Below are 16,688 nucleotides of genomic sequence, written 5' to 3'. Positions count from 1 at the left end.
TTGTTATGACTGCTATATGAATGTGTGTGGTTGTGTGTAGATTGTTATGAATGTGTGTGGTATATGAATGTGCTCATCAGCTCACACACACCAGCATAAATGAATGTGTGTGGTTGTGTGTATAGATTGTTATGGCTGCTATATGAGTGTGTGGTTGTGTGTGTGGTTGTGTGTATTTTCCTTAACTCTGCCTCACATGGAAAGCTCTCCGTACAGCTCTGTCTACCTGTCACCTCCACCAGACAACAACTGGCGAAGGTAAGTCTCTTTCCCGCAACTATACATCCCTCTGTGTGTGTGTGTGTGTTTGCTTTTTGCGTGCATTCATATTTTAGCATCTCCCTGACGTCAGCCTTTTACTCAAGAGAAGACTCCCGACACAACTGTGCTTCCATCTGCGTAACCCGCAGTCATTTCCCACAGTGCCGCTGATGAGCAAAGTGAGGTCAGCTGAAGAGGAGCGGTATCGGCCGGCTCTGCTCTCACTCTGATGCCCCTTAACCAGCAGCCTCCATACAGGCAGCACTGCTCTCACTCTGATGCCCCTTAACCAGCAGCCTCCACACAGGCAGCACTGCTCTCACTCTGATGCCCCTTAACCAGCAGCCTCCACACAGGCAGCACTGCTCTCACTCTGATGCCCCTTAACCAGCAGCCTCCACACAGGCAGCACTGCTCTCACTCTGATGCCCCTTAACCAGCAGCCTCCAGAGGCAGCACTCAAACACACATGCACAGCATCCTACTGCTAGCAAAGGAAAACAGGCACAACAAAATCATTGTTCATCTCAGGCTTTTTACTGTCCGTTGAGGCTGTTACTATCTCTCTCTCTCTCTCTGTCTTTCTTTCTTTTTTCTCTCTCTGTCTTTCTTTCTTTCTTTCTTTCTTTCTTTCTTTCTTTCTCTCTCTCTCTCTTCTCCTGCGGATGTCCCCTGGAAAGCCATAATCATTTGAAGCACTGATCCTCTTCAAGAAATAACAAACAAAAAATCACCAGAGGATTAATGGCAGTCCGTCTGCAGTGTCCAGGCCAAAGAGCCAAGCAAAACCAGTGAAGTCACGACAATCCGTAATAATGGCCACAGATAAGCTGCAGAACACCAACTACAACCACCACAACCACAATCACAGGAAGCACTCGGAGACAAAACCATGCATCATCCTCCAGATGCAGCTGGACTTACTAATGGGCAGTTTACACACATGCATAGTGTCACACAAGTACACACACCTCATATATTTACAAACCAGAGAGGGGACAGATTGAGAACGCCAGCGCACACAGACAGATTCACAGAGCCACTGCCGTGTTTACCACAGGCCATATTGACTGTTTCCGAGGGCAACCCCTCCCCCCATGTCAGCGCTGTTTTGAATTTGGCTTTGGCTGCCGTCCAGCACCACGCCTCTCTGCTGCTCTCTGCCCTGGGAGCAGCAGCAGCAGCAGCGACGCCATCTTGGCTCCAGCCGCACGCCTGTGCCTCTCTGCTGCTCTCTGCCCTGGGAGCAGCAGCAGCAGCAACGCCATCTTGGCTCCAGAATTCACGCCCCTCTGCTGCTCTCTGCCCTGGGAGCAGCAGCAGTGACGCCATCTTGGCTCCAGCCGCATGGCTGTGCTGTGCTCCGCGGGCTCCTTGCGATGAAGCCAGTGGCCTGCGTGTGTTTAAGGGGCAGTCATGTTGGCTCTACCCCTTGTTAAACTGAATGAGCCACACCCAGTCACACACACACTGTACACACACACTCACTGGTACCTAGAGCGGGTTGACCTGGCAGACAGCCATTAAGTTACTTTGTTGTGTGTTCATTTGAATGGCGTTGCGTGTGAGTGTATGAGTAAAAGATAACACGCTATCTTCTTTAATATTAATGCACTTTTAATGCTTTTTTCACTAATATTGTATTGTGTATTGTGTGTATTAATCATAAATGAAAATGTTCACCTAAAATCTCTTACAGCTAATGAGTATAATAACCTGATCAATGATATGTTGTTACACTGAATTTCATGATGTTGTTAGTGTTTGTCTTCACCTTCCCTCCTGGTTGCAGTTGGCCGGTGAAGAGAACCACTTTCTCCGCTGGGTCCCATGTGTAGAGTGTGTGTTGTGTTTGGGTCTGACTCCTGGTGAACCCCACATGCTAACGTTGCGTTTCTCTGCTGGTTCTAACCCACTCTTTTTTCCCTAAAGGGTGAGCGTGTAACACACTCCTATTTCTCCCCCAAGCTCTAGAGTAACACTAACCTTCGCAGAGCTGCGTAGACACACACACACACACACGCTGCCTCTAGCGCTGCCTCTTTACACACTCATTGGGCTCCTACTCTCTTAATGTGATTACTCAGGACCTCTCCCTCACTCACTCACCACTCACGCGTGTGTGTTTGTGTTTGTGTGTGTGTGTGTGTGTGTGTGTGTGTGTGTGTGTGTGTGTGTGTGTGTGTGTGTGAGTGTGTGTGTGTGTGTGTGTGTGTGTGTGTGTGTGTGTGTGTGTGTGTGTGTGTGTGTGTGTGTGTGTGTGTGTGTGTGTGTGTGTGAGTGTGAGTGTGAGTGTGAGTGTGAGTGTGAGTGTGAGTGTGAGTGTGAGTGTGAGTGTGAGTGTGAGTGCGTGCGTGCTGTCAGTTGAAGCCACTAAGTTGATAAGCGAGCTGTTCTAGTTTATGTTTTGAGTAAATCATAGAACCATACAAGTTCTGGTGTTAAGGGATTGGGTGGGGAGAATGTTTCTCTCTCTCTCCCTTTTCTCTCTCTCTCTCTCCATCTCCCTTTTCTCTGTCTTTCTCTTTCTTTCTCTCTCTCTCTCTCTCCTTCTCTCCTTCTCTCCCTCTCCCCCCTCCTTTTGTAACAGTCAGATGTGGTTGATGTTGTGTTTTGGCTTGCAGTGGAACAGCTGTTTTCTGTCGGCTCGGGTAATGACGCCCTGAAAGTGGGCCGGAGATTTGGGCTGTGCTGAGAGCGGCGTGAGTGATGGCAGGGCCGATAGGAGATTCTGAACCTTTTTGGCCCACTTGCTCTTTCCGTCCAGCGCTTTCCCAGCACAAGGGGAGAGATTTCAACTGTTAATCTATGAGATGTGCTCCATGTGTAGCTTTATTGAGGGATTTAGACTGAGATAGCTAGCATGAGAAAGAAGGAGGCTAGCGTGCCTGTGTCTGTGTCTGTGCGTGTTTTCCTCAGTCTCTAGCAGTGTCCATTTGCAACATTTGATACACCTTCTATCCGCTTACATCATTTGATACACCTTTTAATTGGTGTCATTAATTTCGTAACTATGCCCTAAGTGACAGTATTCTGACACATGATAGCCTTTGTTGGTGCTGTTGACCAAACGTTTGTATTAGAGCAAGTTCTTGCATCTCCATGGCAACAGTGTGGTGATGGGTTCAGTTCCCATGGAGCTCATGTATGGAGGCTTCTACAGTCGTTTACCTTTTAATTAAAATCCATAAATCTATGGCCAAGTGTGAACACGAAGACAGCCAGGTGGGGTCTACTGTGTTCATGGGATGGATTGAGAGGCTGTGGAGAGGAGTGGGGGAGAGGGGAGGTGGTGGCAATTGAGGCCCAGTTTGGTGAGTAGAGCCCTGGGAGGCTGTGGAGAGGAGTGGGGGAGAGGGGAGGTGGTGGCAATTGAGGCCCAGTTTGGTGAGTAGAGCCCTGGGAGGCTGTGGAGAGGAGTGGGGGAGAGGGGAGGTGGTGGCAATTGAGGCCCAGTTTGGTGAGTAGAGCCCTGGCAGGCTGTAGAGAGGAGTGGGGGAGAGGGGAGGTGGTGGCAATTAAGGCCCAGTTTGGTGAGTAGAGCCCTGGGAGGCTGTGGAGAGGAGTGGGGGAGAGGGGAGGTGGTGGCAATTGAGGCCCAGTTTGGTGAGTAGAGCCCTGGGAGGCTGTGGAGAGGAGTGGGGGAGAGGGGAGGTGGTGGCAATTGAGGCCCAGTTTGGTGAGTAGAGCCCTGGGAGGCTGATGCAGCCAGAGTGCCCTGTGGAGGGAGAGCGCCCAGTGGGACTGTTTGCAGTAAGCATCACATGTGTTGTACATTACTGCTTTACCTCTTACACACACACACATGTCACACACACACACACACTCACTAGGGTCACCTGACAAACTTAAATGTGTGTAGATCTCCCATGTCCACTCCAGTCCATTGCTTTGTGTCCATGGTGGTTGTGGCCAGACGAGTTGCGTTCACTCTGCCCTCCTGAGAATAGAGCTTTTGGGGGCCTATAGGTTGAACTGGGTCAATGTACGTTGTATTTTGTGTGCTTTGACAGATTTTTGTGGTTGGCTGAGAATATGCAGTCCAGTAACTTCCACCCAGCTGTGGCCAGACTGTCATGTTCTGTGTGTGTGTGTGTGTGTGTGTGTGTGTGTGTGTGTGTGTGATGGTAGGGCTGAAATGTATTATCCTCCCTGTAGTCTAGCAGCAGAGAACAGAGGAAGAAACAGGCAAGGGGTCATCGCACAGGGGACCAGACACACACACAGATGCGTACAGACATGGAGATACAGACACACACAGATACAGTCAATTGGTCACTGCATGAGATCACACACGCACACACAGATACACATAGACAGCAGCCCTTATGGGAAGTGCATGTGGCGTCTCAGGGCTCCTCCAGGAGGGCACTGGGGCTCTTGTTTTCCTAAAGAGAGAAAGCTTCCTGATCAAGATATTTATAGCAAAATATTTTCTCACATTCATATTTACAGCGTCCGCCCGTCCCCTGTGTCAGAATCGCCGGAATGTTCCCCTTTAGTGTGGCGTGAAATGGCCGTCTGACGGGACCTTTTTTCATCCTGCGAGAGATAAAGAGGAAAGGGGAGGGAGTGAAAGTGTCTGTGTGTGTGTGTGTCCTTGTATTTATAAATGTAGTGTATCTGTATGTTAGTGCGCGTGTGTGTGTGTGTGTGTGTAGTGTTCTGGGGTTTGTTTTTGAGTATTTTAGCATTATTCTGTGTTTGTGCTTGAATTGGTGAGTGGTTAAGTGTGTGTTTGGTGGGAGAGTGCATGTGTGTGTGTGTGTGTGGCGGTGTTTTGGGCTGCCTGGGCCCTCTCTTCTCCCTAGGGATGTGTGTGTGGTCCCTGCGGAGTCTGGGCATAGGGGAGGTGGCCTGTGGGCTGGGCCTCTGGTTGGCCTGGGCAGGGCAGAGGGGCACGTCCCAGTGGACTGCAGCTGGACTGGGTCAGAGCCAGGGGGTCGCTGGCTCACCCCTGTCCCACGCTCTTACCCCCCCACATTGGTTTGTCCATTATCCACTCGACTCTCTCTCTCTCTCTCTCTCTATCACTCTTCTCTCTCTCTCTTTCTCTCTCTGTCTGTCATCCCTCCACTGTTCCTCCATTGTATTCCTAGCCCAGGGGAAAGCTTAGTTTCCAGTTGATGGAAGAAAGACCCAACCTTCTCTCCGTGATCTGCCATGTTCCTACACTGGCCCCTCTAAAGGAGAGAGCATTTCTGTTTCCCAGCCTCTGTCTGGCCCCTGAGCCGCAGTAGAAACACTGCCATTTCCTCAGACGTTCTTCCGATTGCAGCGCTGCGTAACGGCTGCCCTCCCTCGTGTGCGGTGGTCATAAGAGATGGAGCACTGTGAGATGTGTGGCGTAGCGCCTCCGTCTGGGAGCTGTCCGCGGAGCTTAGCTCCTCTCCGACGGGTCGGCCCTGCTGCTTCTCCCCCCCCCCCCCCCCCCCCCCCCTCGGCTGTCCCCTCCGCTGTCCCCTCCGCTGGGTGGGCCGCAGGCAGCAGAAGCCATGGCGACGAGCGCTCTGTTCACCTCAGGCGCGTGTGCGAGCGAGCCAGTGTGTTTACGGCAGTGTTTCCCATACATTGACTAATCTGTGGCGGGGCGTCACAAAATAAAAATCGGCCGCCACAGATGAACAAATGAATTAATTTCATTTAATTTAAATTAAATATAAGGTCAAATCCTTGCATTGCCATTGAGCTGCGCTTTTTACGCACGCAGCCTTTCCTTGCCCCGCCCCGCTCTCTCTCGTAGCCCGCTTCCACTCTTCTGCATGTGCATTTAACAAAATATTCACGATTGTTGAAGGATTGTTGTTGCCACATAGAAACATTGCATAGAAGACGTCTGGCTAAATTGCCATTAAATCCGCTTAGCATCGTGACCATGCTGCGCAAATTTGTTCAAAACTGCTGCATTGAAGTGAACTCTGCTAAGGTCTTATCACAACATAGTAGGCTACATTGAAGAGACTAAACTAAGTTAAGTTATGAAATCAAGCAGTATCTCAAAGCTAACGTTAGAATACTGTTTGGATGTCGAATTTAGCATGCTTAGCCTACTTACAGCTCCTTGTCAATTTCGTTGAAGGGCTCATTTTATGGACTCTGACACTGAATGTTTGCAAAATCCCGATGTAATCCCTCGTTGTCAAAGTCAGCTACCGCCACAAATTGAATCCAATTCTGTGGGAAACACTGTACGGTGTCCCCAGCTGATGTGTAGTGTGGGGATTGTAAAGTGCTGGGGCCGGCTGATCGACAGGAGGAAAAGGAGGAGGAGGAGGGAGGAGGTGATGTGGTGCCACCTCACTCACTAGCATTCAGACCCTTTGGTCCAGAGCAGGTGACCACACAGCACAGATGTGCATTTGTTTCTCCATCAGTATGTTTGCTCCCTGGCTCGTGTGTGTGTGTGTGTGTGTGTGATGTGCATTTGTTTCTCCATCAGTATGTTTGCTCCCTGCCTCGTGTGTGTGTGTGTGTGTGTGTGTGAGATGTGCATTTGTTTCTCCATCAGTATGTTTGTTCCCTGGAGCTCCAGCCCGTCGCTACCTTGCTGATGTCAGCACCTAGTTACAGGAACACAAACAGAAACAGTGTTTGATCGCTGCTCTTAGTAAAACAAGTAGATTCTTTGCTACATGGCTCGTGTGTGTGTGGGTGTGTGTTTGTTTGCCAGCGCAGATGTGTATTCTGCTTGACTAGAGCAAATCTGAATATCTCTGACTTTGCCATGCTTATCCTCTGGTCAGCACTGCCTTTTAATCTGTGTATTTGTGTGTGTGTGTGTGTGGACACGTTGGTGTGCGTATGCTATTTTAAGTCCATCTCTCGTTTACGGATTTTGCTACATATATGCAGAGGATTAAATGGCCAGAGTGAAGTGACTGACTGTGTTTGAGATTGCAAAGTGCATTTCAGGGCGTGTGTTGGATTTTTAGATACATGTCTGTGTGCCTAAAGATACAGTGGATTGACTGACATTTGTGTGTGTGTGGGCCAGCCAGCTAAGCCTCAATGCACTTCATGACCAGATCAAGGAGCTGTGTGTGTTGAGGGAGATGGGGAAATCATGAAGCAGCTTTATGCAGGAATATAAAATAAAGCCTGTGTCATGTGTCCTGCCAGCCGACCACTCTGGCTCTGTGTCCTGCTGCCTGCCCTCTTTGTGCGGACATAGAGGAGGGCTGTGTGTGTCATTTCCTCTTCCTCACCCCATCCGAGCTTAGTCTTCACACTAGCAGAGCTTAGTCTTCCTCACACTAGCAGAGCAAGAACGTGTCTACTAGGGGTGTAACGGTACACAGAAGTCACGGTTCGGTTCATACCTCGGTTCGGACATCACGGTTCGGTACGAGTTCGGTACAGTGGAGGGAAAAGCAAAACAAAAATGCAGAAAGCATTTTTTTTTTGTACATGTCTTAGGCTGTACCACCTAGTGTCATACAGTCTCTTCCCTGAGCTATCTGCAACAGCCTGAAGTGTGTAAGATGTAGGCTAAACAGTACAATAAGTACAATAAGTACCCAGACTCCATCTGTAACTTGTAAACAAAATAAGACAATCAGCTCTAAAACTGAAAATAGGCCTACAGCATCTCTTATTTCTGAAAGTGCAAATTACATAGAAAAATGATTTTTAAAAATCCACTTAAACAAGACCTTCAACATCTGTGTTTAGTTGTATATGGAAGGGTCTACAATTTGCCTCAATATTTTTTTTATTGTGTGTAAAGTAATAATCTAGCCTACTAACTGTGAAAATATCACACTATTTTGCCTTTTTTAAAAAAACGAAATTGCTCCTTTCATTTCATAAACAGACTACAACTAGAAGTCACGTGACTTTGCCCTTTGACGTTAACTCACCGTAGCATGGTTTGTTTATTAGCCTGGTTAGCGTTGTCACTTTATTTTACTGTCTATGCACTTAACACTACCAGAACCTCATGTGAGAAGTTACAAGTTACCCCAACATAAAGGTAATTACCACGCGATTTACATAGCTTTCTGTCATTACGAAATCATTTAATTTAAGCCATAGGTTTTGGCCCTATTTGTATGTGTATCCAAAGGCTGCTGAAGCGCAGGGGAAGTTTTTTCCCCTCGTTTCAGTGATTGGTAGCCTACATCATCTGGGTGATGGCTTCGAATAATTGTAGCATTTTTTCCACTCACATACCCAACAACTGCTGAACAACGCCGACACACAGTTTCATCTTATCCACCACTCTTTCGTCTGTACTAACGTTACTGTAACTGAAGTTCTTAAACTTGCGATCTTAAAGAGACCAGCGGATCCTCTAACTCTTGTGGGTCTAACCTTAGTGCTGCTAATGACTGACGGACTCGACCGACGACCTGACAAAAAAACATAGGCGCCAATCAGAGCTTCAGAGCTAAGGCGAGGCTACAGATTAGCGTTAGGTGTCGCTAAAGAACTCCCGTAACTCTCGCTACTTAACAGTAATTGCGCATGACATTAATTAATCCACACACGAGTTGTATGTATTTTTATACCGTGTATTCTCCGTGTAAATTCATGCACCGAACCGTGACGCCCGTACCGTTTCGGTTCAATACGAATACATGAACCGTTACACCCCTAGTGTCTACTGTATAGTGTTAATTTCGTCAGACGAGACGAGAGGAAAAATGTTCGTCAACAACCTTTTTTTCCATGACTAAGACGAGACGATGACGAGACTGCACTAATGTCCTGAAACACTGACTAAGACTATCTTAAGATGCATTATTGTTGACGAAAAAAGACGAGACTAAAATGTTTTGCATGAAATAAAAACTAAGATAAAATATCTCTTCCATTTTCGTCTACAAAATGAGAAGACAGAATATCTAGCTGTTACCTTTTCAAAATATTCCGAATGAGTTCATGGTTCATACGCAGCAGCTTTCCTGTAGGCTAGTCTACGTGCTGTTGCTGCAACCCTGTGGCTGCAGCAGGAAACTACATGGAACAAGAACACCGGAGATTTCTGCCAGAGTTATGCCACAATGCTACATACCCAGAAGTTGAAGCTTCTCTCATACATATACAAATTAACATCCCCCAGAATGTCCATACGGAAATTTTCAGCAAGTAATGTCAACTATTTAACTAGTTACACTGATGATGCCATAGATATATACACTAGATGTCGCCTTGACTACTGCTGTTCATTGGAACGAATGCGTCAATCGAGACGCCATCTTGCTTCAGTGATCCACTCCTCTATAATGCATTAGCGTCAATCTGGGCAAAGATCTAGCGAAAATAAAATCACCATAAATCGTCAAAATCTCAAGCAATTATCTAGTTTTTTGGGTTGTTCCAACTGACAGGCATGTATTTATGGTTGAGTCTAGAGAAAACTAAGCTTAAGACGATAATAAAGATACATTTTACCCGTCTAGCCCCATAGACTCCCATTCATTCTGCACTAGCTAGCGGCGGCCCCTAGAGGAACAATGAGTAAACTGCAACCAGGTTCGATACAATGAAAGTAAACAGACTCTTCGTAGACAGGCTGTGGTTGAGGCCACATACTCCTCGTCTCGTTTACTCATGTAAGTTGTAATCTCACCAGAAGTTGCTGTAGATCTGTAGAACATTTACCTCTGCTACTACATAGGCTACGCCAGTCGTTACTTTTATATGCATGGGTCAGTGCCATGGGCAAACGAGATGTAGCTGAATTCATAAATGACAAAACCATGAGAAAGGTGATTTTCTTACGTTTCAACAACAAAGAAGCCGATCTGCCATCATTGTGAGAAGTTCCCAAATTTGTCGCTAATCGCTAAAAAGGTTTTCTATCGCTGGGGATGGCCAAACGTCGCTAAATAGGTAACGCTGACAATACAGGAGAACTAGTTTAGCGCTTCAGATCCCTGTACCATGATGGCGGCGGTGTTGACGCATGCTGAGAAGCAGAAGGCGACATCTAGTGTATATATCTATGTGATGATGCAAAGTTTGCCAGCAAGTTAGCTAATATGAAAAGTTCGCTAGCAAGTTAGCTAAGATTGAGAGTTTGTGTTGCGTTTGGGCGCATATCGCCATCTAGCATGGCGGAGTAAAACATTCATACTTGGGTCCAAGACAGTGTTTCTCAAACTTTTTCAGATGAAGGACCACTTAACTAATCAATAAAAAAGAAACGCACGGACCACCTAGCTAAAAAAAAAAATAGACCTAGCAGTATATTAGCCTACACAATACTCACTGAACCACCTTGCTTATTGTCTTTGCACTTTGTTTAATTGTGTCAGAGGATTCATATGATTTAAACTGGCATATCTGACATAGACAGTGTTGTAGAACAGTTTGAATTTGTTGGTTCAACATATAACTCATCTATATTATATTTTACCACGTCTGCTCGTGGACCACTTGGGATAGCTTGCGGACCACACTTTGTGAAACACTGGTCTATGAAGATCATGACAGTGGTCCAGTCAAATCTTTTACTGTCTATGGCCAAATCCCAGCCGAGCTATAACTGTAGCTCGACTTACCTGTGCATGTACTGACTGACAAAAAAATCAGAATGAGTAATTATAACAGTCGAGTAGCCCTGTGGACACACAATATTGTTAGAAAATTGAGATGTGTGAAACACTATTTGACTGAAATGGTAATCAGAAATAATTTGTTATAAAAAAAGAAATGTTTTGACTAAAACTGACTAAGACTAAGATAGCTTTAGTTTTCTTTTGACTAAAACTAGACCAAAATGACGAGACTTTTAGTTGACTAAAACTTGACAACAAAAATGATATTTGAATGACTAAATATGACAAAGACTAAAAAGGACATTTCGTCACAAGACTAAGACTAAGACTAAATTAAAAATAGGTGACAAAATTAACACTACTACTGTACTGTACTACTTTACAAATGGGACGAGAGGAGAGGTTTTAGGTTACCGGTAGTTGAGTGCCTGTCTGTAGGTGGGTTTAGCTCTGCCTGAATGTGTTGGTATGCCTGTGTGTGTGTGAGAGTTGGAATGCCTGTGTGTGTGAGAGAGAGAGAGAGAGAGTTGGTATGGGATTCCACCAAATGTACACTTTTGTGTGTCTGATTTATGTTTGCTTATGTCTTAATGCATTACACACGTGTGTGTGTGTGTGTGTGTGTGTGTTGGCACTGCCATGATCTTTTGAGTGTGATGTGAGCAGACATGGAAACTTGCGTCCTCTCTGCCAACTGCTGTCTCTGCGGCCCCAGTCCCTTGTGCACACCATGGCATTTATGAGTAACAGCACCTTTCATCAGCTGGACTCAAGCCTACTGGATCTCTAGTGTGGTTCTCTCTCTCTCTCTCTCTCTCTCTCTCTCTCTCTCTCTCTCTCTCTCTCTCTCTCTCTCTCTCTCACACGCGCACACTAACACTCACATTCACATGCACACACTCGCACACTTGAACTCACACACGCACACACACACACCCACATTCTCTCTTTCTCTCCCCCTCTACTTCTGACTCTTTCCCTTTCTTTCTCTATCTCTCACACTCTCCCCTCACTCTCTCGCCCCCCCCCCCCCCCTTCTCTCTCACACACACCCCTCTCCTCTTCTCTGGGCACGCTGCTCATTTGCCTTTTTTCTCCTTAATAATAGTGCATATTTTCTAGGAAAATCTACTCCAATGCCAGCATGCCTTCTCCATTAGGTCAACGAGAGTCAAATGTTTCCTTTAATCCATCAAGTCCATTAAATCTAGTGCTCGCAAGTCGGGTCCGCATTGCTGGATGGTGGAGACAGGCAGGGCTGTGTGCGCAGACCACAGCAGTTGAGGGAACTGCATGTGTGATGGTAGTGGATGATCGGGCATGAAGAATGCACATTGCAGCAGAACTGAAGAGTCCACCGTAATATGTAGTTTATGGGCCAGAAAGACCCAAAAGGGATCTCCATGTCTAAATGCTAGACATTCCCATTTTATGATTTTGAAGAGGAATGGATGGATTTCATGCTCCCTCCAACCAAGAAGAATGAAGGACGCACCACTTACAACATATAGCCTACAGCAATAGGCTGTGGGTTTAACACCTGTGACCTGCATACATTCTCTGATTTTGCTTCTGTGTTATATTTATACTCCTTAACAAGGTTATTCAATAATAAATAATATGGGCTGTGTAGTGCAAGAATCCACTGGAAGCCATTCAGTGTGTTTAGTTTTTATAGACACTTTCAACAATAAAAACAAAAACAATGCTATTTGGTTCCCGATCTATTTCCTTTGCATTAAGATAACATATTGAATGTTAAAAAGGAAGTCTTGTGGGGCCAACTATGATGCTGATAATGGAACTCTCTTGAAAGGGTCTATAAAGGAGTCTTGTTTTGCTCTACAACCAGACTACCCCTCCACACACAGACCTGTGACTCGAGAGTGCCTCCAGATAGCCGGCCGAGGGTGGTGGTTAGTGGGGTTCCCCCTTTACTGTAAAGCGCTTTGGGTCCCTTGATAAAGCGCTATAAAAGTGCAAGTTGTTGTTTTGCTCTTGGCATTAGATCATCAGTTACATGTCTATCTGCCTGGTTCCCTTTCATAGTGCTGTAGTCTGAGAGCCTGGAAGCTTCCGGAGTGAGCAGTCAGATCCTTTAAGGAATCCACAGCTGCAAAAGGCTTACAGGGGGGAAAAGGGGGGGGAAAACCCTCTTAAGTTCCTTCATACTGTAGTATGCTACATAAGTGCTGTAGCGCATTCCCTGAAGGAGATAAGCACTTCCGTGAGAATCCACTCCAGAACTCCCTCTGGCCGCTCCACAGGGCTTTATCTAACGTTGGGAAGGAGATATCACAGTGACATGAAGGGCTTGTCCATGCCAGAGGTCCAGGACTACCGCGCCTGTCCTCTACAGGACGTTTCCCATGCACACAGGAGAGCTTGACCTGAGGTCTAGTCCTGAGAACAGAGTAATTGGGTTTAGTCTGTAGTGGGTGGTGTTTGAGGTTACCTTCTGTAGTGTAGAGTGTACCTTCAATGAAGTTGTGCAGGTTATTGTGCATTAGATGGAGAGAATGTTGCCGTCTTTATGGCTTTGAATAAGAGGGCTAATCCTCAAGAGATAAAACTGAGCTCCAGGCCACAAGGGTTGGACTATGGCTGACCTCTGTTTAAGCTTGTAACGGAAGAAATGTGTGAACATTAAGATTTTGTTTGGTGATGGAGAGACGATTTATTCTGCAGACTCTGATGATTCTGAGCGATTGCTGTCCAGGCTGTAATGGATTGAGGTTTCAGTGTGCGGGAGGAAGCACGATCACTCCTCAATTCCAGCTCTGGTGACCAGAGCAGTTCAAGTCGAGGTTGAGGAGTTCTACAGCCGCTCCTGGAAAAGGCAGACTAGCGTGATGGCTGTGGTGTTTGTGTTGGCATGACCCAGTGAGTTTGTTTTGGTAGGTCCCAGTGCTTCTCTTGTGAAGGGGCCCGTAACTTTGTGTGTGTGTGTGTGTGTGTGAGAGAGAGAGTGAGAAGCTCTGTAGTTCCCCTGTGTATGTGTGTGTGTGCCTGAGTGCCTGACTGTGCGCCTGACTGTGCCCAGTGTGAGGGGATAACTGGAGTTTACACAAAGAAAACAAGATGAATCTGAAACACCTACACACACACTGTCCTTCAACTTATTAAGCCCATGCAAAGCTGCCTGTCTGCTGTCACCCATGGATGAGTTACACAACAGAATTCTCTCTCTCTCTCTCTCTCTCTCTCTCTCTCTCTCTCTCTCTCTCTCTCTCTCTCTCTCTCTCTCTCTCTCTCTCTCTCTCTCTCTCTCTCTCTCTCGCATCGCTTTTCCTTTTCAATCTCCTCTTCTCCCCTTGCCGACTTCACCCCTTACTAACCCAGCCGGGGGTCTGACCAATGGCGAGTCTGGTGAGTCTGATGGTAAACTCTGATGTTTTTCCCTCCTCTTCCTCATCTTCCTCCTCCTCTTCCTCCTGAAGGGAGCAGCAGCCGTGGCCTGAAGACAAGCGACCCGGATTTAGATTAATGTCCCAACTCAACAGGTGACCTTTGACATCTGACCTCATCCTCTTCCTCTTCGTCTCTACACAGATCAACTCACCTTTTTGTTTCTTCTTCGTAATCTTCCCTCTATTTAGCCTCTTGCCGTTCCGTCTCGCATTTTCAACATTCTCAAGCTCCTGTCTTTCTCAAATCTAACAAGGAGCAAATGCCAAGCAACTGAGCTACTGATGAAGACTTTGACTCTCCGTCTTGCTCGGCTCTGTTGCTCTCGTCTCAATAGCGCTCCTCTTTTGCTCTCGTCTCGATAGCGGTCCTCTGCTCTTCCCCTTAATAGGTGTGTAGACTGCTGCGGTACGGGTAGTCCACAATTAATCCACTAATCAGAGAAGTTTCTCTTTTGTTTCCACTAACCAGTGATCTCTCTCTCTCTTTTTTGACATGCTGTTGCTGGTCTATCAATCATGCTGTGCTGATATGGCCATGTGAAATCCGCTAACATGAATAAACTATAGCAATCCCCTACAGCAATCTCTTACAAACAGCAGTTGTTATTGACCTGTCTTATAAAGTCAGATATACTTCAATCAATCACATGTACACTGTTCACCTACCCTGGCCAACCCTTGAGGTGGTGGGGGGGGGAGTGAAAAAACATTGGAATAGTTGTAGTATTGGGGGGGGGGGGGGGTAGTTGTAGTAGTGGGGCACAGCTGGGAGGGTGCAGCACTAGAGCCTTGTTAGTACGGAAGGTGTCAGAATAGAAGAGATGAAGAGAGGAGAGCCAGAGAGGAAAGAAAGAGCTGATGACCGAGGGAACGATAGAGGAGGGCAGTCTTTCAGGCAGTGAGAGAACCAACACCCTTTAACATAATGACTCAGAGAACTCATGCCTTGTCTTTCGCCCCCACTCCTCCTCCTCACTCCTCTCTCTCCTCCCCACCTCTCTCTCTCTTTATCTCTCTCTCTCCTCCCTACCTCTCTCTTTTTATCTCCCTCTCTCCTCCTCTCACTCCTCTCTCCTCCCCACCTCTTTCTCTCTCTTTATCCCCCTCCCTCCTCCTCTCTCCTTCTCTCTCTCCTCCCCACCTCTCTCTTTATCTCCCTCTCTCCTCTTCTCTCCTCCTCTAACTCCTCTCTCTCCTCCCCACCTCTCTCTCTCTCTCTTTATCTCCCTCTCTCCTCCAGGACCAACTCCGACTCGGCCCTCCACACCAGCGCTATGAGTCCCAACCCACAGGACCCCTTTGGCATGAACCAGCAGATGGCCCGTGGGGCCCCACAGCGCAACGGTGAGACACACACGCTCACGTACAAACACACACACGCACGCACGCACACACGCACATACTCACACACACGTACTCACACGCACGTACACATGCACGCACGTACACATGCACGCACGTACACATGCACGCACGTACACACACACACACACGTACACACACACGTACACACACACGTACACACGCTCACGTACACACACACACGTACACACACGCACGTACACACACACACACACACGCAGGTACACACACACACACACACGCACGTACACACAAGCACACACACACGTACACACACACACACACACACACACACACACACGCACGCACGCACAAAGTCTGACTCAAACTGTCTCACCTACAGTAACCAGTGGCAGATACTCACACAAGCTCATCTGTGTCATGATGTAACCATGTATCAGCCTCCGAGGCACACACACTTCTACACAGAAACACCTACATTTACACCTACACATACCCACACACACTTCTACACAGAAACACCTACATTTACACCTACACACACACCATTTGATATCCAATTATGTGCATAAACACTAATATTCCCTCGGAAGATCAGAGAGGCGATGCATTTGAAAGTGCTGATATTTTCCCACCTGGAGCTGAAATGGCAAGTCAATGTATATGATGGTTGTTTACAATAGATATAGTCATTTTAGTCCTATTGATGGTTATTAGGTTTATGGTAGCCTATATGTCCCATAAATAAAACAGGACTTCCCTTTAATCTGGCAGGTTTTAAAGGGCATGTTTGCATTTAGTTTGCATTAGTCAGTCAGTCCTTCGTTTCCCATATACCCTTCTGTGTAAATTCTTAGTCAGAACATCTGTTTCCTTTGCTGCTTTTTGGAGGGTTTCAAGGTATGACAACGTGAGGATGATGTTGAATGAAGGCTAAACCCATGTACAATAGAATGCTCTTCAGTTGAAGCCAAACAGGAACTGATTTAATACACTGCCTGGCCAAAAAAAGGTCACACACTCGTAATATTCCGTTGGACCGCCTTTAGCTTTGATTACGACGTGCATCCGATGTGGCATCATGTCCACAAGCCTCTGCAATGTCACAATATTTATTTCCGTCCAGCGTTGCATTAATCTTTGCGCCAAGATCTTATATTGATGACGAGAGATTCAGACCACTGCGCAA

The 16,688-nt window shown here is 46.7% G+C and overlaps 1 protein-coding gene across 5 annotated transcripts in view; it reads left to right on the top strand.

Moving 5' to 3' along the window:
* crtc3 (CREB regulated transcription coactivator 3) overlaps positions 1-16,688 on the top strand; it is a 46,449-nt gene that overhangs the window by 17,451 nt on the left and 12,310 nt on the right. For 3 of the 5 annotated variants that reach the window (XM_076287102.1, XM_076287101.1, XM_076287100.1), the window contains exons 4-6: positions 199-258; positions 14,207-14,269; positions 15,417-15,520. In XM_076287102.1, coding sequence (XP_076143217.1) covers positions 199-258; positions 14,207-14,269; positions 15,417-15,520 — 227 coding nt within the window. Of the gene's footprint in view, positions 1-123; positions 259-14,206; positions 14,270-15,416; positions 15,521-16,688 lie in introns of those variants that run through there. The other 2 variants (XM_076287103.1, XM_076287104.1) reach the window with 2 other exon arrangements.

This window comes from Alosa pseudoharengus, unplaced genomic scaffold, assembly GCF_046254945.1.
Source record: "Alosa pseudoharengus isolate Yale_2024_CS ecotype anadromous, Long Island Sound unplaced genomic scaffold, YU_APseudo_1.1 YU_APseudo_1.1_scf_16, whole genome shotgun sequence".
Taxonomy (NCBI): Eukaryota; Metazoa; Chordata; class Actinopteri; order Clupeiformes; family Clupeidae; genus Alosa; species Alosa pseudoharengus.
Note: the sequence above shows the minus strand (reverse complement) of the source record. Positions and strands in the feature narration are given on the sequence as shown.